The 22,227-nt window shown below is 36.9% G+C and overlaps 1 protein-coding gene across 2 annotated transcripts in view; it reads right to left on the minus strand.

The window, feature by feature from the left end:
• FAM189A1 (family with sequence similarity 189, member A1) overlaps positions 1-22,227 on the minus strand; it is a 102,487-nt gene that overhangs the window by 29,093 nt on the left and 51,167 nt on the right. For both annotated transcript variants that reach the window (XM_010571742.1, XM_010571743.1), the window contains exon 4: positions 9,416-9,523. In XM_010571742.1, coding sequence (XP_010570044.1) covers positions 9,416-9,523 — 108 coding nt within the window. The remainder of the gene's footprint in view (positions 1-9,415; positions 9,524-22,227) is intronic.

Consider the following 22,227-nt stretch of genomic DNA (forward strand, 5'->3'; position numbering starts at 1 on the left):
ACATTTGTGACAGGAACCTAACCAGCTTCTCGCATAGCAGTGATATCAAGAAGCCATTCTGATACCTTCTATATCAGGAACACTGTAACTTAACGAGTCTTCTAGCAAAGGCTTAAGCTACTTCAAGATCAAATATGGACCATTCTGCAGATCACATGGAACCCAACCACCTTGACCTGGCTTTATATGGTCTCCATGGATAAAAGGGGATCAAAAGACAATGCAAAACGACAGAAGAATTCTTTCTTCTCCCCGCAAGCTTCTGCTGTCATATCACTTTTGTTGGATCAGTAGATGACTTGGTCTTTAGCTCTTACCTTTTAAAACAAGTGAGCTAAGAAAATTTGCTGAAGGCACATTTCTTTTTTATACTGGAACAAGAGAATATATATCTTTGTAATGCTGTGTCCTTACATTACTATTGGTTTAAATCCATGATAAAGACTTAAGAAGCAGGGAAATAAAAGGGAAAATGCTTATGCTTAGGAGATCCAGCAAATAGAAAGTAAGTTACCTTCCTTTTTAATGTCACAGTTTTAAATTTGAAAAAGTGAAAAATATAACTTGGTGCAGTTATGCTGGATTTACATTACCATAGAAATGATATTGGTCTTTGATATTTAAAAGGTTGAGTTACATCTTAATTCTACTAAACACACGTTATGTATGTTTCAAATATCAAAGCTGTAATAAAGCAACACAACAGAGTGTTAGGAGGACCAATTTGAATTGTTTGTGAAAATGAACTATTAGTTGCTTACTAATCGGCTCTCTAGAGATATTTTCACAAGTAACTATTAAATAACCTCCTCTGCAGAATATGTTATATCATTATATCTTACAGCCAATCAATGACTTTCAGCCACTGTAGTCTACTAATGGTACTGGAATAAAAGACACGACATCTACTTAATTTACTCTTCGTTACATAAACTGTCTGATGCTGTTAAGCACTCTCTTTCATGTGAGATGTGATGCTGTTATCCTGTACTATCAGACATTTCTACAGGTTTGTCTTACAGAATAAAACTACATTTTTGCAGTCATTTGCTCTAAATTTACCTGATCTTTCAACAGCCATCTCCCAAACTGTAACATTACATTAACTGTTAAACACCAAACTGCTGCCCTAAGTGATACGATCATCAGCGATCATCAGTCTGCTACCATCCCAAATACATTGAAGAATCTTTTAGGAAAAAAGGAAGCAAGGCAAACTTCAACTTAGTGACCTAAAAACTGTATAAAAATTTATCATAACAAAGAGAAATATCTGTATACTTTGGCTCACATTTTGCAGCCTACTTGATTCCACCAAACTCAGGACTACACTTATTTTCCTAGTAGAGTTGATAATTTGGGTAATTTTTACAGTCTGGAAACGAAACAATTTTCTTTTACAACTTTCTTTACCTTCTCCCACACTATTTCCATATACAGCCATGGAACCCAAGCTTTGTTTTGCACCAGAGAACATGTACCTCCATCCCTTCAGTTCTTCAGTTCCCTGGAGCTTGTTTCATTCAGCCATATATAGGGAGCAATACTCTTAACACTCCTCAGAACAAGGCAATTAAACACATAGCACTTTTACAGTGAGTGAATTGTCAGCGTACATTTTGTGGGATGTGACAGAAGGGAAAGGTTTTACACAGGGTAGAAGAGGCTGTGGTTCAAGAAGGAAAAGATCTAATGTTTAGATGCAGTTCAGTTTAACAGCAGAATCATTTCCATCCCTTTCAAGAACCTTTACTGTGAATACAAATCATGGCAACAAACTCTGTGTGACCAATGCTGAAAATGAGTGGCAAACAGACATGAAAGATGCACATGTTTGGAGGGGGGTGTTTATAAACAACAGTTTACCTGTGTGATATCATCCTGCTGGAAGGCACAGAAATTAAAGTGAAAAAGGCTGTAAGAGGGAGACTAGCAGGAAATGAAACAATAGCAAATATAAGGGATTATCACAAAGAACAGACATCCTTGAAAAAACAATCAGAAAGCTACTAAGTGGGAAATAAATCATATCTTATTCCATACTACCCTATCCACTAATCTCTACTAGCCTGCAAAAGTTTATTCTTCCTACAGCAAAGTATATTTTAAAAATCTTTAAGGGTTAGTCTCAAATGGTGAAGACTGTCAGGGGCTCAGCAAAGACTTTATACAAGTCCATAGGTAAGGAAAAGATTCGGTAAGAAAATGCAAACAGCTGACAAAGCTGGACTAGGTGGAGGAACACTGACAAATGCTTTCACAAGGAAACGCACATTTTTGGTATTAGAAGACAGTTGTTACTAAATAATCACTCTAAAAATGTTGGTGGCAAGTAGGACAGGCAGCAACAAGAACTGCCAAACCTAAAATGAAGGTGGCCTATTTGGTCACAAGTATAAACAAGATCAAGTTGCATTCAATGTCATTTCAAAAACTATAGCTCACACTATGGAACAATTCACAAAGCAGGTCTCCCAGCCAGGCTTTTGGGACTAAACCACTGGCCACTGCAGAAGCAATGGATAGAAAATGGTTGCAGACAAGGATAAACAGCAAATAGCAGCACTGGTAAACACTGTAAATAGCCAACAGCGTTGAAAGCTTTGCATAACTTCATAGCTATCAATAGATATCTTGAACGTATTTACTAGACATAAACAGATATACCCTGGCTCTGGAAATCCCAAATACTCAACCGCTTCTATTGACCACCTGGAGCTCTTGGATGCTGGGAGCTTTCAGAAATCCAACAGGCAGTGAAATACAGATCTAGAATTCGTGCTTTTTTTAGGAAATAGCCAACCTTATGTTTGAAACTTGGCATTCAAACTGTTATGCACATGAAGGTTCTTTCTCATCCTTAGCCTAAAGATGGCCTTACTTTAGTGTGTAGAACGTGTCTGATACCTAACAGACATTATACATAGATTGGTGCATGTGCTAAAATGGATGTGCAACATAGTGCACACATTGTACACAGATTTTTGTGAGTTTTAATTGGGCACGCTTAACTTTGACAGAGTTACACAGCCTGCTTTAAACAGCCCTCATCTTTATTTCATACTGATGACTACTTAATTTGTTACTTGGTTTGCAGTTATGAGGGAAGAATAAAACATGCCATTCGGCTGCAGCAGGGTAAACAAGAAAGCTGTACAATGCTGTGGTTTTGTACCCACTTCTTGGACCTGAATTCAATACAGAAGTTAGCCACGGCATCAGTTGTTAACAAGCAGAGAATTAGAAACACAAATGTTAGAAGCACACCACTTGCAGCGGGAGCAGAAGAGGTAGAAGTTTTCTGAAAATGCAGTTATGCTCAAGGGTCTGTATACCATAGCACTGAGAACTCCACACAGCCAGGGATGTAGGGCTGGACACCAGTGACCTTCTCAGCAAGCTTAGAACCTGCAGCAAGACACATATGCCATCACTTCCCAGTGAAGGCAGCAGTGCTTTGTAGAATAACAGAACTCTGCTCTCAGTTTTTAGCTTTTCAAGGTGAAATAAACACCAGGAATAAGATTGTAAAATTAACTTTCTTTTTTTATTGTCAGACCAAATTTCCAGCTCTTCACTGAGAGGTCATCTAGAAGCTGGTCACTGGAGTGACCAGAATGACTGGAGTTTACTATTTATGTCCTGAATATTTGGAGTATATTGAAGTTAAAGCTGACAGAGAAGTCTCAATTAAGGAACTGAAGAAACAGCAGATAAGAATTGTAAATATAATTCTCTAATGAAACAGTTACCCAGTGTGATAAAATATGGTACGTCCTTCTACCTGAGATCTGTGAGACTAAGAACTCTTCGTCAGTATTTCCAGGTATGGGACAACCCCACTAAACATCAAGAAAGACATCCTCTATTCTGCATATTCTGCAGCTGATCAGCACTATTGACTCCATCTCAAGGACAGTGCTGGGATTCACTGCTTAGCAACTACGACATACCTAAATCAGTAATTGCTATACATCAGTACATGACTAGTGCTTTAAGAGAATCTTCTTATCTAGAGTATTTCCCATATCTGTATGTAATTACCTCTGCCTTCCATATCACATTTAATAAATTTACTGTGTAACTCTAAAATGAGTCCTTTGGAGACTCCAGGGTTCGTTATCCTCATTTCAGTCTCTATATGTCATTTATAAAAATCTGCTAATTCTTGGGAAAGGGAAATAAAAATTTCTAATTGCATATACTTAAATATTGGCATGTTATCTATAGGAAAAACTCTTTGCAATATACTTGGGTCTATGATTCTGTCTTCAATTAACTGTCCTTCTCCTGGACAGGTTGCTTTTTGCTTTTCTGAAACACTGGAATCACTGTCTCCTGGAGGGAAATGCAGATACTAATTGTCTGGAAGAACACAAGGATCATGGCTGACTCTTCTAGTTTGTCCTTGATTTTAAAGGGAAACTGCAACACAGAAGATACTTTGATAAGGAAAAAACAGATTCAAATTTTTCTGCTCTGTTCTTTTGCAGTTGCTGTTCCTATAACCAGCACAAGCCATTAGCTCTGTAGTCTCAGAATGACTAGTCTGTGACACCACATCTTTCTTGAAGTACTGACCATATTTTAAATAGAATTAAATATTAAATATTCTTATTCTGCCAATAAAATGTGAAATGGAAAATGGTGTGTTTTCTAAAAATGTCAAAAGCTTTCCTACACCAAAGGTTTGGTTTACCTTTTTATTTGTGGTCGGGGGTGAGGGGAATATTTATCCAATCATATTTACAGTTAGGATGTTTCTATGGATGTACATCATTCGCAATGCATATTTCTAAAAGGACTGTCATCTGGGCTGTACAGTACCTTTAAGTGAGCTTTGTGCCAAAAAATGTAATATTTAGGTTTTGAAATAATTAGGTTAAATAATAAAAATTATGTAATAACTTAAAATAAATTCTCACTTAATGTGAAGCTTCATCCTGAAGGGTTTTTTTATTACTATTTCACTGGGGTAAGGGGTTAAACAATGCCAGCAAGATATTATCCTCATACGGAGGTTCTTTATTTGAGGTGTTTGAGTAGAAATATTAACTACAGCCTATTAAGTTAATGACATGCTGAATTATCATTATGGCTGATGAAAACAGTAATTAAATGTTACAGCTGGCATGTGTCATCATTACCTTATTTCCTTTACAAAATAACAGATTGTTTTAGATATCACATAACATGAAGAAGAGTCACTAACAGCAATGGTGATAAAATCAGAATACACTAAATTATATCAGTGCCAGTACTTCTAGGATAAGTACTGTATAAACATATTTGGAGTGGAAGAAGGACTGGAATAGGTGTACTTCATGGAACAGGTGTACTTCGTGCTTTAGCTTGGCCACAGTGGGCTTAATTTCTTGTATTTCTATATTTAATTCAGGCAGCTACCTTTTGAAGAAAACAGGGTGAATTTTTGCAGTAGCCATTCATTAGATGACGAAAACTGAAACTGCCTTAGGTAACAAATAAAATATCATGGAAGTGACAGCTTGGTTATTAAGAGATGTTTCTTCACATTACAGAACCTTGACATAATCTGATTTGATTCACATTTATCTGCTGGAGGGGTGTGTACACAGAAAGAACAATTCTGGGAAGCCCTATAATGGAGTGCAGCCTTAAACTGTCTAAAGTAGTGAAACACATAGCAAAAGCAATTTCAATCTTTAACTATGGTATCACTTACTCTTGCAGCTTTAGTACAATTGGTAGATTTTTTTTTCCCCCCTGAGCAACTGTGTATACTTAACAGAGTGAGAAAGGTTAAAGTGAGGTGAAAAATTTGGGGTACTTTCTGAAACAGTCAACTCAAAGACGGAACAACCTAGGAAAATATGCTTTTGTGTCCCATACGACAGTACAAAATTAAAAACTAAAGGAAACTAAAATACAATGCAATAAAAATAGTTTGCAATTTTTTGCAGTATTTTTTCCTTAATGCTTGAAACCAAATGTTTGTTTGGTGGGATTATTTTTAACCCAAAAAACTCCTTGAAATTCATTGGAAAGTTTAATCTGCACTTAGTATCAGACAGCTTGTGTTTATATTTTCCAGGGCATTTTTACTAAAATATCAGTACATCAGAAGGTAGCAGTTTCCAATAAAACAGTCAATCTGCTTGTATGAATCAGATACTCGCTGTATGCAAAAGTTAGCAAGACAGCAGATACTCATGAAGCACTGTTGCAGATTTTCTTGAGACTGTATTATACCTGCTCTATGTTCCTAGGCAATAAAACCCGAAGCACATAGAACACGCTAGAAGAAAACTTGGAATTATTTGAAAGTTGCACACCATTCTAACTGATTAATTTCTGAGACAAGAACATTAACACACCACATGAATCACAAAACTGATGACCTAATGATGTCCAAGGAGGATGTTCCCTATTGTGTAATGCTTTTGCTGGCTAGGAATTGTATTTTTATGCCTCCTCTTCCTACAGGAGAGCCTATGTAGCTCTTGAATACTGTAAGAACAGAGTAAAAGAATCAGCACAATCATTAAAACCTTTTCATCTAAGAGGGGTGGTTGATATCTCTTGCTGCTGCTATCTTAAACTTCCAGCATGGTACAATCCTTCTAAGAGAAGATGCATACCTCAGTGAAAAGTAAAAGGAAAAAGCACAAATCAAGCATTAACAAGCAAGAAAAAAGGAAGTAAATCAGATTTCTGGGTGCAGTAGAGGAAAAGGGAACTGCAGATCAAGGGACAATAGACTGAAAACAGTGAAAGAAAAAGAAATCTTCAGGTCAGAGTTCAGCTGGTCTAAGTCAGCGTAGCCCCAGGGAAGTTACGCTTACTTAGGCCTGGTAGGAATCTGGCTCAGCAACCTGAAAAAAGAAAGGGAAAAACTTAAGGATAAACAAACAAAGACTGGGGTTGAGCAGAAAGAAAGATATCATTCCCTTCTTCTGCAGAGAGGGATGAAAAGTCTCATCAATGGAGCTGAATAGGTTGGGAGAACAGACAACTAAGCAGGAAGACAGAAAACTGGAAGGACAAAGCATAGGAAGCAAAAAGACGTTGACAGGCAGCATTGCCAGGTGGTAAGGAAAGAATTTTAAGGAAGAAGTGAAGAATGAAGTGGCAGAGAGAAAAATTAATGTGCTTTTAAGGTATTTGACTTCCTGTTGAGATTACTGCTTCTTGCACATGCTGTCAGAAGCACTTTATTATCATTCTTGGTTCATTTTCATCTATACATCTTTATTCCTCTTACACTGCTAAATATCATAAAATTAAGTGTAGGTTAAGATTCCTGCAATATATATGGTTACACTTCTGGACCACTGCTACTATTGTTACACTAGACAGACAGATCTTTCCAGGTGTGATGATCACTTTATCTCTCTGTCATCACTGCAAGGTGAAAAAGATCTTCAGTCAATGGGCATTCTTGCAGCAAATATTATGGTGGGGGGGAACTGTATGAAGAGAAAGAATACCTACAATATGACAAAAATCCTTAAAAAAATCCTGTTTAAAATACAATGTGTCACCAGCTGACATGATTATTTTTGTCAATTGTTTGACATCCAAAACAAAACTATTAAATAAGTACTGTTTACAAGCTTCTACAAGCACACATGTCCTGGTTTCAGCTGGGATAGAGTTAATTGTCTTCCTAGGAGCTAGTACAGTGCTATATTTTGAGTTCAGTATGAGAAGAATGATGATAACACACTGATGTTTTCAGTTGTTGCTAAGTAGTGTTTAGTGTGAAGTCAAGGATTTTTCAGCTTCTCATGCCCAGCCAGCGAGAAAGCTGGAGGGGCACAAGAAGCTGGGAGGGGACACAGCCAGGGCAGCTGACCCACAGTGGCCAAAGGAATATTCCATACCATGGGATGTCATGCCCAGTATATAAACTGGGGGGAGTGGGAGTGGGGGGATCGCCGCTCGGGGACTAACTGGGTGTTGATTGGTGGGTGGTGAGCAATTGCACTGTGCATCATTTGTACATTCTAATCCTTTTATCATTACTGTTACCATTTTATTAGTGTTATCATTATCATTCTTAGTTTCTTCTTTTCTGTTCTATTAACCGTTATCTCAATCCACGAGTTTTACTTCTTTTCCTGATTTTGTCCCCTATCCCACTGTGGGGGGGACGCCAGGGAGTGAGTGAGCAGCTCTGGTGCTTAGTTGCTGGCTGGGGTTAAACCACGACAACACACAATATGAGTACACAGTGCTATATGAAAAAATGCATTTAGGTACCATTTGTAGGCATTATGCAGACATATGTGCCTAACTTACTCTATCCGCTACTATGTGAAGTAAACACCAGATCACAGATTGAAGATACTCTTTAAGTTTGTAAGCGAGTGACTTTAACACTTCTCTATAAAGGACAGTCTTATCTCTGTAATTCATGCACTTAAACTCAAATCAATATCCATGACAGCTAGTGTATTTTTATTTATTTATTTATTTATTTATTTCTAAATCAACCACATGCCTGCATGGCAGGTTATACAACATTTCTCTGTCCTGTAAATGGTTTGCAGCTAACTTGCTGGGCCAGTATTCTATCTATGCAAACTTTTAAAATAAGACAGATTTACAAATGACTGGTATTAGGTTTGTGTGCTTGCCCTCTCTTATTAAACAGAGGATAATTTCCTAGATTAGCCAGTAACAGAGCTGGGTTAGAAACAGTATACCTGGCCTGCAAAATACAAAGGATTTAAAATTTTTCTTTTTTATTTCAACGTTACATTGAAACCTTCAGAATCACAGCACTCATCTGGGATAGGAAAGCTGTCTTTGTCCAACCAAAACAAGACAGTATCCTGTAATGCAGCTGGCTATGCAGAAGACTAATAATCCTTTCCCCTCTTGTTTTAAACACAAGTGCTACTCTGAAGCTGAACTTGTTCTCCTTTGAAAACACTGTTACTGGCACAGGGCTGTGAAAAGTTCCAGTTTTGAACTCACAGTTCTCATTCTCCATAGTTCTCATACCAGAAAAGCAGTGAAAAATAGTATCTCAAAGCTAAGTAATTGCTCTGGATAGTGTGGAAACTGAAGATAACAAACATGTAATGACAGAAAATTTAACGTGCATATATAACTGAACCTCGTTAATAACCTTGTTAACAAAAATAACATAGTCCCAATTGCAAAATCCTGATTATAACTCCGTAATATAGCATGTGAACATTTTAAACACAGCAGCTATTCATACTGCATACATCTGTATGCTGTATTTATATAGATGCATGCAGATAAAAAAATACACCCATGTACACCCACATTCTAACACTACACAAAGACACACAAATAGGCTTAAGTTTACAAGCAAAAAGTAGGTACAAATGAGTATACAGAGATAAGGACAATATGTTATGTTGGACAATATCCTGTGTTGTCACTGAAACATACTCACCATTTGCAGAAGATCAGAAGAAACCATCTGCATGCAACACATCGCTGTTGCCAAAGCACAGACAATGGTGGAGACGATATTGAGAGCGCACACACTGAACAACAGGTCCTGTGAAAAGACATGCATCAGAATATCATCTCTTATCTCAGGGACACAAAGGAAAGGACATATTTTTAGCTATTTGATAATAAACACTGTCAACTGCTATCAAAAGATATGGTCTCAATTAACTGTGTAGAACACATTCCACTCATAGTAATTTTTTTAAATCAGTCTGCAAAGGGAACAATTATAGAAACAAACATCTTCCCTTCCCCACTTCTCACAATACATCTGGTATTAAGAGATTTCCTCAGAAATATTGATATTTCGACTTTTCCTGTTCCCTGAAAGAAAAGACAAATTACTGCTTTCACAGTGGACTCCAAGCTACAGCTATGACAAGAAATATACTATGAAACAGACTTCCGATTAAAAAAAACAAAAACAAACCAAAACCCATACAGAAATTTCACTGCTTTCAGTAGTTGAAATCTACAACTTAGGGTTGTGTGTTAAAAAATTCAATGGAAACTGTTGTATGAAATAGAGAAATTTATCCTGTATCAGATACTCTCTGCATCTGAAACATCTTTAGATATGAGAGAACAGCAGGGACTACATCCAGGCATTTCACCTTGTGCTGATGAAATAAGTGCATATTGTCACGTTGTTTTTTTAAAAAAACTGAAACTTTAAAAATAGAATATAAAGTATTTCTGTTCAGTAAGTAGAATAAAATAAATTAAACATTTGAATTAAAATGGAAACATTTTTATAGCAAAGGTATAATTAAAAAAAAAAGCATCCATCTTTTCCAATCACTGGATTTTCATTTACTTTCCCATCAGCCAGTGAAAAGGAACACTGACTGATTTAGCATGCTGGTGACATTTCAAAACTACTACATTCCTTCTACAGCAATTGCATAGCTGTTGTAATTGTTACAATTATATGGCGCAGTTAGTATTCTGAACAGCCAGTAAAAGTATTTGAGAAAAAGCGTCACAGAGAACAGATGAAAAACAGAATCAAAGTTTTTAATATATCATGAGTAAAAACACTCACTGTGTAAAGAACATTCTGTAGGATCTAAGTTTAAAAGAGTATTTCAGTCACTGCTAGCGCACAAAATAACTTCCATGCTATAAAATCAATGCACTGCTCGCTTTGTTTTTTTCAACAGTACTAAAAAAATGATAGAAAGGTATGGATTTACTCCTGCCACTATAATTGCACGCTCCTCAAGTGACCTTCATTTGAAGATGGAAATACCAGCCATGGGAACCAGGCAGACATTAAATGAGTCAACAAGTTCTAGTCATTTAACAGCTTACACTGAGCCAGATTTGCTCTTGCTGATCTGGTCAGTGGTTTTCTGTCTTCTTGGCCAGCCCCTCAGCCAGGGGAATAATGAATCAACAGCAAAATACCAGAAGGGCCAATCTCTAACTCACATACAGAAGGTGATACAGAGGACTCATTCAAAATACAAAGTCTTATAGACCCATTTAGAGCATTCACATGGAGATAAACAGGCAAATAAATCCCTAGAGATCCAATTACTTAACAGTGGCACACAAAGAGATTGAGATCCTGCATGTTCCGTTTTCCATATGTAAACCTAGGTAAAAAACACCAAGGCAGATATGAGATGTAGGGTAGAAATAGGACTATTTCCTAGCAATAAGAAACTTCATTCATTGCTTACTACAGACATTTAGAACCAAAAAGTTTAGCTAATCTGAATGTATAACTTAATACCATTTATGCTAAATAATAAAATCTACATCAAAGTTGTAAATTAGGGTCCAAGGTGTCTTTAAGACCCTCATACTACTTACATGCCTCAGGATAGACTCAACTGTGCCTGTATCACTCATGACAGATGTTTCTTTGATCTGCTCCTAAAGATCCTGCAGCTTCACCCCACTGTTCCAATGTTTATCTTTACCATCAGTGTCCTCCTTATGTCCATCCCACAGCTGAAAAACCATTGCTGCTTTCCTTCCATAGCTTTTGAGAACAGGCTGTTACACAGCAGACTTGTACCCCTTTAAACTCTATTATCATGCTTGAAGGTTTTTTCTCCTTTACTGCATGACATATTAACCCCATTTCCTCCAATCCTCAACTGAGACCAATTTCCTACGTCTCTGATAATTTTCATTAATTTCAGTTGGTTCACCTCAAGCTGGTCTACCTTCTTCCTCAAATGCAGAATCCTATACTGGGCACAACCAAGGCCTTGCAAATGCTGACTACAGCATAAGGATTATTTCTTGTGCTTTACAGGCTATACTCATCCTTACACATACTGCAGTGATGACTGAGTTTTTTTGCAACAGCACATCATTGATTTATTTTTTGTCCAACATAACCCCAGATCCTTTCCTGCAGAACTACGACCCTCTTCAACCTGCTAGTAGGTAAGGACAGAAGCAACTTCATAAAGACAAAACTATTTTTATTGGAGAAAAGCCAAAAACCAAACCTCATTCTCAATTATACTTATCTCACATTTATAAAAGATAAGGAATAAACCAAACCCATTTCATACTACATGGATAGAGAAAAAGGATTAAATTTTTTCCCCCAATTCCTTCCTCCAACACTCCAAAGCACAGAGTAAAACCAAGTAATACTTTTCATTTTTAGTTATTTTTTCCTTTTCTACCAGTAATTCTAGAAAACCTCTCCAGAGTGTCAAACCAATTGCTTTAATTTTTATTCATTGCTAAGTATTGTGAAACAACAGAAAAAGTAAGTGGACTGCAGTAGTGTCCCAGACTGAACACTCAAATGATCACAACTTTGTTGTTGTGGTTTGAGATTTTTCCCTTGCCATGCACGGGTAGCTGAAATCAATTTGCTATTCAGCATTACGTTTGTTATGTAGGGCAGGGATTATTGTCCACAGTAACAATGGCCCTCTTTCCACAGCCTCCTTTTCCAGGCTAAGCATGCAAGAGTTAGAATATTGTTCCCACTGCAATCTTTTTGAAGGTGAAGATACAACTAAAATGTTTCAAACGCAGTGATGCAGTATTTTTATATATTTTATAAAGATCAATAAAGAGCAGACATCTATCAGCCAAAAACATAACAAGACAGCAAAGCTAAACAAATTTGGAAAAGATGTTAAGTTTAAATTTTTAACAGTGAAGGTAATAACTAAGCAATGATTGTGGTATCCTCACCTTCACTAGGTATTTCTTAAAGAAAGACTACTTCTTTGTTGTGTTTTTTTTTCTAAAGTCTTTCAACTCAAACAGGAACCAACCAACAATGAACCCTTCTCTGCCTCCCCTCCACCTGCAAACAAACATTATACAGCCTCAGGCAATTTACCATTTTCAGGGAATTCCCTCCCTGTGCCCTGTAGAACAAGTAACTAGGTAATTCATAGGACACCCATTTATTCAACTATAGACAGCAAATGAGCAGCACAGGCTTTCAAGATCTAAAACCCTCCATGGCCAAACATGCTACCCAAAAGACAGTGTAGGTGCTTATGCAGATTGCAGCTGGAACACAATGACAATCAAGAGGTCCTTTAGGAAGTATCTGTGAAAAAGCAGTAACCACAACAGGGATAATCTTAACTCTCCACAGCACCTGGCCACAGACAGCTACATTTATAGGGGTCTAAAGGAGTAAGAAATCTATATTAAATACAAAAGCAAGGAGCTTTAGCAACAGATTTTTCGTTGATATCTGCAAGAACTACACTAATCAGAAAACAGAACACATGAATCTGTAATGGTGTGAAATATGATTCTTTGCTCTTCACAAATGGCTGAACCAATTTTCTCTTACATGGTATTTTTCTGGGTATTTTCATCTTTTTAAGAGAAAAATCTGATTCTTCAGCATGTTTATATGATAATTAATGATCTGATAGATATAATGTACTATGTAGAATTATTCTTCCACAGGTTATGTAGACAATTTTCTTACTACACCTTAACTGACTAATCGCAGAGGACAAAAATCCCTTTAAGAGTGGAAGAGCTGTCAGAATTGCCTGGAAGCAAGCCTAGGTCAATGCAGATTATATACCCACAGGAGTTAGATGGCATTGTGAGCTGTTTCTCTGTGGCCAGTTATTTTCCCAAGTAGATCCCCTGGTAAATCTCAAAAGCTGAATTTGAATTTAATACTGACTTATGAAAAAAGAAAGATTTCATGGTTGCAGTATTCCATTTTTATTACAGCTTAATATTTACCAAATTAATTGTGTCATTACCTACATAACTGTTTATCACATTTTCTCTCCCTAATAACAGACACCTTTGACTTATACTATGGTCCCACTAAGGATACTTGTGCATTCTCAAATCTTCTTCACACTATCATCCATATGTCTTACTTAAGGAGAGAACATCTATTTTTTATTCTTCTTTTACTGAGTTAAGCTGTTTTCAGCATTACTCTTTTGATACTGTTTCTGTGCGACTGCACCTCAAAGTTCTGCCTTTATTAGCACAATTAAAATAATACTTTGTAATAAAAGCTTTTAAAACACACATTTTCCAAAATAAACATTCACAAAGCAAAAAGTACACTAAAACTAAACCTTTCCTTCATATCTACTGAGAGTTTACCCCATCTTCAGTAGGGATTGCCTTCTCATAGAATACGGCAATCCCATACTCCCTATGCTTTCTCCATGACAGTCACAGCTACCTTTATGATCCTGTAAATTCTTGAAAAAAGCATACTCTTACATTCCTGAGAGTTCAAAACTGATTCAGAAGGAAACAATGCTTGTCACACAAAATTTATGGTCTTGTAAAACATCTCAGCTGGAGATCTTTAGAATGAAAGCAGAGTATAACATCAAAACGAATGTAATTCTTCAGCTGTACAAAGACTCAGAGCACCAACCTCTTAACCCACCAAAATGTTGAAAACCATATTAGATGAATTGCATGAAAATGTGGCTGCGTGTGGAACAGAAGATGCGGACATTGGGATTTAGCCCTTTGTGGAATAGTCATCCCGTGACAACATTTCTCAGAGAGACAGCATTATAAACAACTCTGTTCTCAGATATATTGAGACCTAAGAATGCAAGCTGGCAGCAAATTCGAGTAGCTACTGAACTCAGGAAAGCAACTCTTTTATGAAACTGATTCTGCCAAGCCAAAATTGTAAGTGGTGTCAGGTATAGCTTTCTTCTCACATAAATCAACAAACTGAGAAGCAGAGACTGCCAAGAAAAAGAGGTGTGTTGTCCAATTTAAATGGCATGTGTGTTGACTGGCTTTTTGTCTTCTGTTGGTAGGATTCTTATGAAACATGCTGTAAACAAAGAGAATAGACTGATCCTTTAACTGTGGAGGAGTCATTGAGATATTTGGAGAAATGAAAGTTATAAATGAAAGAAGAAATGTAACAACAAATAATCTGGACAAAATAGCACAAAGTGCTATCTCAAACAGAAGGCAGAAATTGTTTGTACCATTTCTGAGATTAAACATGGTTTAACTACAGAATTCCATGAAATGTTAGTGATAGAACTCTGGACATCAACAGAGGCAAAAATAACTGTATGAGCTTTATAACCTTAAAAAGGGGGCTAAACGAGCCTATTTATGTCCTATTGAGGGTGTGCTGGTTTTGGCTGTGATAGAGTTAATTTTCTTCATAGTAACTAGTGTGGGGCTATGTTTTGGATTTGTGCTGGAAACAGCTTTGATAATACAGGGATGTTTTCCTTACTGCTGAGCAGGGCTTACACAGAGCCAAGGCCTTTTCTACTTCTCACACCACCAGCGAGCAGGCTGGGGGTGCACAAGAAGCTGGGAGGGGACACAGCCGGGACTGCTGACCCCAACTGACCAAAGGGATATTCCAGACCACAGGACGTCATGCTCAGCATATAAAGCTGGGGGAAGAAGAAGGAAGGAAGGGAGGAATATTCAGAGTGATGGCGTTTGTCTTCCCAAGTAACCACTAGGCATGATGGAGCCCTGCTTTCCTGGAGATGGCTGAACACCTGCCTGCCCATAGGAAGCAGTGAATGAATTCCTTGTTTCGCTTTGCTTGCGTGCGCGGCTTTTGCTTTACCTATTAAACTGTCTTTATCTCAACTCAGGAGTTTTCTCACTTTTACCCTTCTGATTCTCCTCCCCCCACTCCAGCTTGGGGGAGTGAGCGAGGGGCTGCGTGGTGCTTAGTTGCTGGCTGGGGTTAAACCATGAGAGAGGGGCTGCACACTAATCTGGTAGATGCTAGTTTTAGGTGTGTGAGCTCTCTTCCTTTGCTGTGCTTACGTAACAAAAAGAAGCAAATCTTTCAAACCTTAGCTCAAAATGAAATTGAACATTTCCCCAGTCTGGAAGTAGTAAGGTCTATAATAGAGCTAGTAGAAATGTTTCAGCAAAAAATGCCATTTTGAAACTACACATATATTTCATTTCATTTTCAGTTTTGGCAAAAAAACAAAGTTGGGAGCTCTCAGTCAGATCTAATATGCAGCAATATATCACAGAACTATTTATATTAGGGGCAGCTGCACAGAAGCAGAAGAGATATTCCTTGTCTCCTCCTTCTTGTTTACATGCATTAAGTTTAATTAAGCTGAAATACCTCCCCTTTTGGTTTATGTCTACTTGTTAGACTGGAAGACAGCCTTATGGGATGTGTTGTTAGCAGTATGTAGAAAATCTGAATTTTCTAAGCTGGTTGTGAGAAAGGGTTTAACATGTTCCAGATTTAATCAACATTGGCATTGTTTTCCTGATGCCACAACTACATAAACTCCACACCTACCTAAGCAGCTTAGCTACAGAAAAGACATTGCTGCCTACAAGCATCAAAATCATTCAGAAGTTAGGTTTCCCAGTGCTTTCAGGTACACAAGCAAGCACTGCTGGCTACGCAAACAGAATACATATACCTAAAAGTATGTACGTGTTTCTTTTGCTTTTTGCATGTTTCCAGAATTACGGAAACATGACCTGGCAGAGGTCCCATACTGAGCAGTCAGCCTCAGCTGCAGTTTCTGAGTATTGTTTTTTGTGGATGGCACACAGGTGAGATACCTGTAACTGCCACTAAAATTAGGCCACTATTTAGAAAAGTAAAAAGACTCTAAGAACAGGTTGTGTAAACTGCAATTTAAAAATCCTGAAGTTCTGTCTGGAAACCCTGAACATCTAAGCAGACAGAAGTCATGGTTTGCATTGCTGTGTTCTATGAAGCACTGACAACAGTTAGCCAAATCCAATCACGCAGTAACAATCTCTCTCCAGCAAAATGACAGCTTAATTTTTTACAGTGCCATTCTTTTAGAATCCTTAACCATGGCCCTGTAAAGGGATCTCCAATGCCCTTCTTGGACATCCTACACACCATTTGATCATTCAAAACATGTGTACTTCTCTTTAATGGAATTGCTTTTAGACTTTAGCTGATCAATGTAAGCTGCCCAAGCTATAATTTTTTATAATAAGTGTAATTTACAGCCTCCTTTGCTGGCTACATGATTGTGAAAGTTAATATTATTATCTGAATGTTGTATATCAGTATTTCCTTTCTACATTTTAGTGTCTACCAACTGCAGTTGCAGCAGCTCCTGGCTGTGCTAGGGAAGGAGCAGAAAATAACAGCCTCCCTCTGACAAGCCTTCCTCCAGAAAGGAGCTGAAGTTTGACAAAGCATAGGAAGATTGTCTAAATAAAGCTCCTCTCCCACAGAAAACATATAGCTATCTTATTTCATAGGCTTCTACATACAGAATTTGTTGTGAAAAGAGGATACCTGCTATCTTCTTCAAAACCCCAGTTGTATTCCCAAATATCCTAGGATGCTCACCACTTTTATGCCAGTGAGCTCAGACAACATGAAAAAGTTAGGAAACCTCAGTGCCTTAGGTTGCTGAGCCTTCCCCTTTCCTTTAACCACCTTTAGGCATACTCAACCCTCAAAACTCTGTTCTGCATCTTCACCTCTTTCCCATATCCCTCTCCATCACCAGTTTGCAAGTGACTGCTGAGGTAAGGACATGGCAGGGATTTTTTGCGATTGGTGAGTGACTGAAGACAAGGGAAGAGACACTGGTGAAAGTGACTGTCTCTCAAATTTTATCAAAATGAAGATCACCAGCAGGTAATATTTAAGATAAATTACAATAAGGAAATAAAAGCAAATCACACTTAGCACTGCTACACATCATGCTTTTCTTTTTTGTTGCACAGTCTTAAGAAGACACAACCAACATTTTTCAAGTGCACCACTTTTCTGAAAAGTGCTTACATAAAAATGCACGTTCTCTAAATCTGAGACTATGACCAAAAGCCTATGGAACACATTAAAATATGAGCTGTATTTCAAAAGCTGAGTATTTTTTAAAATTTGAATGTTTAATTGAAGTATTTTTATATTTTGTATTCAAAAAATATAATTTTATTATATAATTCAGCGAGAACTTAATACGAAAAAAACCATACAGTAATATACTGAAAAATCAGTTTGTCCTAAAAACTCATTTTCTTTGTTTTCCATCAAAGTGCTGGTTGATAAGGCACTCAGATGGTATTAAACTGGAATTACAAAAAAATTGGTGATTGATAACTCAACTGTAGAAACAATAATTTAAGAAAGCAATTTAGAACAGCTGTTAGCACAGGCAATTACCTGACAGAAGCAAAGAAAATCTCTGGAATGAGACAGAATCTAAAATAAAAAATGATAATGGCATGAGTCCCCCATTAGTGATGGGAGAAGTGGCAGAACAGGGTCCTTTATAACCAAAGAACACTCACTGCAAATGTATTCACCCTTCTGAAATTTTGCCCTTCAAAACATAATATGTAACTCCTGTCACAGCAAAGGTAAAGCAAAACTGGAATACTACCAATTTGCTCTAATGGTGAGCCATATCCATAGAGTTCCTTCATCTTGGAAAACAAAGTTATAACTGAAATTCTCTCTATCAGTTGCCTTCCAGAACCAGTAGTAGAAAAGCTGTATTTGTCAACCACAGTGGGAATCCAGCTGTAATACATGTAATAATACGTGCATTCAACATTAACAGCAAAAACTCAAATGTAATTTTAGATCTGGAAGGGAAGTACTACATGACTGACAGCAGCCTGCATATGAAACCAAGCAATAAGGTTGCAACCAAGCAAAATTCCTAAAGAACTTTGCTTCCATATATACAATATCTCCAAACTCATAGCTATGAAAAAGCAGTAAGACACATTAACCTTTGGAATGATAGTGTTTCATCTTGTTTGTACACACTTTATTCATCAAAAGCATAAAGCACCAAGTCAAAAACCAGATACATAACCACTTACCACAAACTACTGTTTTGTAAGGGCTTGAAACGAAGCCAAGTTATAATGATCACACCAAAGGACTTCAGCATAAGCCCGATAAAATTATATGCTTCAGGATAACTGTTATTTGGGAAAAAACACCAATAGCCTTGCTTAACCTGACTCCTTTTACCGAACTACTGCAGGAGCTCCCTAATTCCTTTTACATACCCACTAAATACAGATTAAAAATCAAGTAAGCCCAGATAAAACAAGAATCTCTGGACATCTTCACAACTCAACTCAAATGCAGACTTTGGTAAATATTTAATCATTCCCTTGCCTCTTCATATCATAGCAATGAACTGTACTATCAATTAAGTTGCATGCATGAACATCAAACCAGGGAATTTAACATTCAATACAGGCACATACCACACAGATGAAGCACTACTACCACAAAATATTCATTTTTTCTGTCAAATATTATACAGAAAATTATCCAGCTATGCTGCTTACACAGAATTGAGAAACTGTGTTTAAACCTATTTTGTTCTAGAAGGAAAGTATAGATCAATGCTTCTTGTCCCCACTTACTTCTCTGTCTCCACATTTATTTACAACATTTAAAATATTTATTATTTTTTTTGTGAAACGTGTTACTTATGTTCATATTAACAAAAAAATAAGTTACATAGCACAAACCCAGTACTTCTTAAGAGTTCTAACCTGTGCAACAATATTGAACTGGCAATTCTTTTTACAACACACTCACATTTTGCTGGCTCAATAGATTGTTTTCCTGTGGAAATAAAAGGTTCATAGTCTTTGAAGCTCTTAAGTCCTTTGCAATTTTGAGAGCTTAGTCAATATACAATAAAAGGAGTAAAATAAGCTTGCTGATGTGTAAAAAGAACACTCTGTAATCAGTAGCCCTAAACACATGGATCTGAACATCCACACTGATCAAGGGCTAAAACCAGCTTCACTTCTGCAATTCTTTGAAGATGATTTCTTTTCTCCTTGACTGACTTCAATTACAGTGCTTCATTTCTTATACTACTGTAACCTGAAAAGAGATAATGAGCAGTAAAGCTTTTTCACCCATGAAATTAGTCTCTGTGTACCTCTTTTATTTGTGAATTCAAGGACAACAATCCTTTTAACTCAAATTATAACTTCAGTGGTTCTAACTGGATATGTCTGAAAAACTCTAGAAAAAATAGCTACTTTAATACTAGGGAGACTGCCTTTGCTTACGAAGAATCAATTCTGAACCATACGGATCTCAAATGCACATTGAACTGTAAATGGAGAAATGGCCAATGCTTCATAAAGTAGATTTAAGGTATGAAAGTACAATATAGTAGACTATTTCACATGATTCTAAAATATTTACTATATTTTTAAGCAGTGCACAGCTGCTACTTAAGAAAAATAAATTCAAAAAGGTCTTCTCTGCTTGGGTGCGAGTTTGCATATCCCTCATCAACTCAGGTGTCTACATTAAATTTAGTACTGCAGATATGTTAGTTAGAGACTCCTGAAAGACTAAGGTTCCATAAAATAACTGGACAAGTATGTAATAAACAGATTCCAGCCATTCAAAGAGGCAGCTTTTCAGCCATGAGAGAAGTTCACAACCATATTTACTCATTGCCTAAGCTAGGAACAAAAACATTCATGAGGAAAGAAAAGTATGAGCAGGCTATGTCTGTTACGCAACTGTTACTTAGAGCTTTTGAATACTTGTAACTCAACTACTCAGACTACAAAGCCCACACTGAACTGCTCTATTTTTGATGATATCTAGTATGATAAGTCACTCTGAGCATAAATAATATTTTCGGTTACCTGTTAAGAACATGAAACAACTCCAGCATTTCAAAATCTGATAGGAAATTATTCGTTCTATGCTGAGCTTTACCCAATTTTAAGCAGATCATGAAGTCTTGTAGGTATGTCATTCAGCTAAATTAAATATTTTGCATTTGGTCATACAGCAAATCTGAGGAAAGTCTGTTCTCATAACTCTAAAGAACATGTTAGGAGTCACCCTCCTCTGTTTTCCAAGGGAAAGCATATTCTTCTGAATGGAAAAAAAATTAAATGTATGGGTAGGCTTGATCATCAGGAAATTCAGCAACAATAAATTTGGATTCAAAGGAGAGGAAAGGAAAGATTCACACAGAAGACTGAAAGAACCCCAACTTGCATAAATCTCTAAAAATGATGCCCAGCTTACAAACTAATGAATGGAATCAGTAAACAGAAAAAGACACTTACTATTTATACTGTACTTCAAATTTCAGCAGCTCCAAACCAAATATTTATGCTGAAAATAGAGGGGGGAAATCAGCTTTTCCCCTAGCCTGTATAGTCACAAAACCATTCTACAGAAGCACTTTTAAGTAAAGTAGGAAGCAATTATTTAAATAGCAAAAGCATAAATGAGCATACGTGACTGCAGGTATTCTGGGCTGTGTGTAAGCTATTAAAGTAATTAATACCCTACTGGATCATTCCTAAAGCAAAGCAGCATAACATTCTCCTCTTACATGCAAATATCAGACGGTAATAATACATTACAAAACAATTCAATCTTCTAAATACATAACTTCGTCCTCTCAAAACACAAGCTCAAGAATATAAGTTTTGTTGCATGCATGTCTTTAATAAGTTCAGGATATTCTGAGTTTAGAAAGAAGGAATAATTTTGACAGATGAAAGCTGTCAGGAAAATTCAGTCCTCATATGTTAATAAACATTACAAGAAAAACTCAGTTGCTTAAAATTTCATCTACAAACCAACACATTCAGTGCACATTACTACATCAGCATTTTATGCTCATTCAGAGGTAACACTGTGCAAAAAAGGCATCTCATTCATACTGGTTTCATCTTGGAAAAGACTTAGGATGTTGCCTGAAGTATAATCAGCAATGTAATCCAGTGATTATATGAGTTTATAACCAGGTCTCTGTGTGTTTGTTTACATACTTTTGTGCGTGTGTATGTACAAAAAAGATTTACCTTTCTGCATTTTTTCTGGTTTTACCTGAATAAAAGCCAGCTTGCGCAGCAATATCAGATGACTGAGACACAATCAAATACACTGCAGATTACACCTTGGCTAAATTGACTGGCTGTTTTATTCAATACACAGCTTTCCAATCTTCATCAATTTGTGAGCCTCCTAGAACTTTTCTACCGGAGCTTCAGGTCTTTAGTTAATTCAAGCCTACTCATAGCAGGTTTGTGCTCCTGTCCTGTTTCACAGTTCCCTTAGTAATCTGCAAGCCTGGCATCTTTGGCCATAAACTTCTACTTTATGCATTAGAATCACTCCTTTCTTGTTTGGACAGAAGGTAAAAACAAAATGAGCTCAACTGAAGGCTTTCTCAGAAAGTGAAAAAAACATTCAATTGCTTCCAAGCACAAGATAAGGTAACGTTACAAAGTGTTATTTGCACAAGATCTATTGGTTCTGGCAAACAA

The sequence above is a fragment of the Haliaeetus leucocephalus genome, unplaced genomic scaffold (genome assembly GCF_000737465.1).
Source record: "Haliaeetus leucocephalus isolate CR32 unplaced genomic scaffold, Haliaeetus_leucocephalus-4.0 Scaffold339, whole genome shotgun sequence".
In the NCBI taxonomy this organism is placed as follows: domain Eukaryota; kingdom Metazoa; phylum Chordata; class Aves; order Accipitriformes; family Accipitridae; genus Haliaeetus; species Haliaeetus leucocephalus.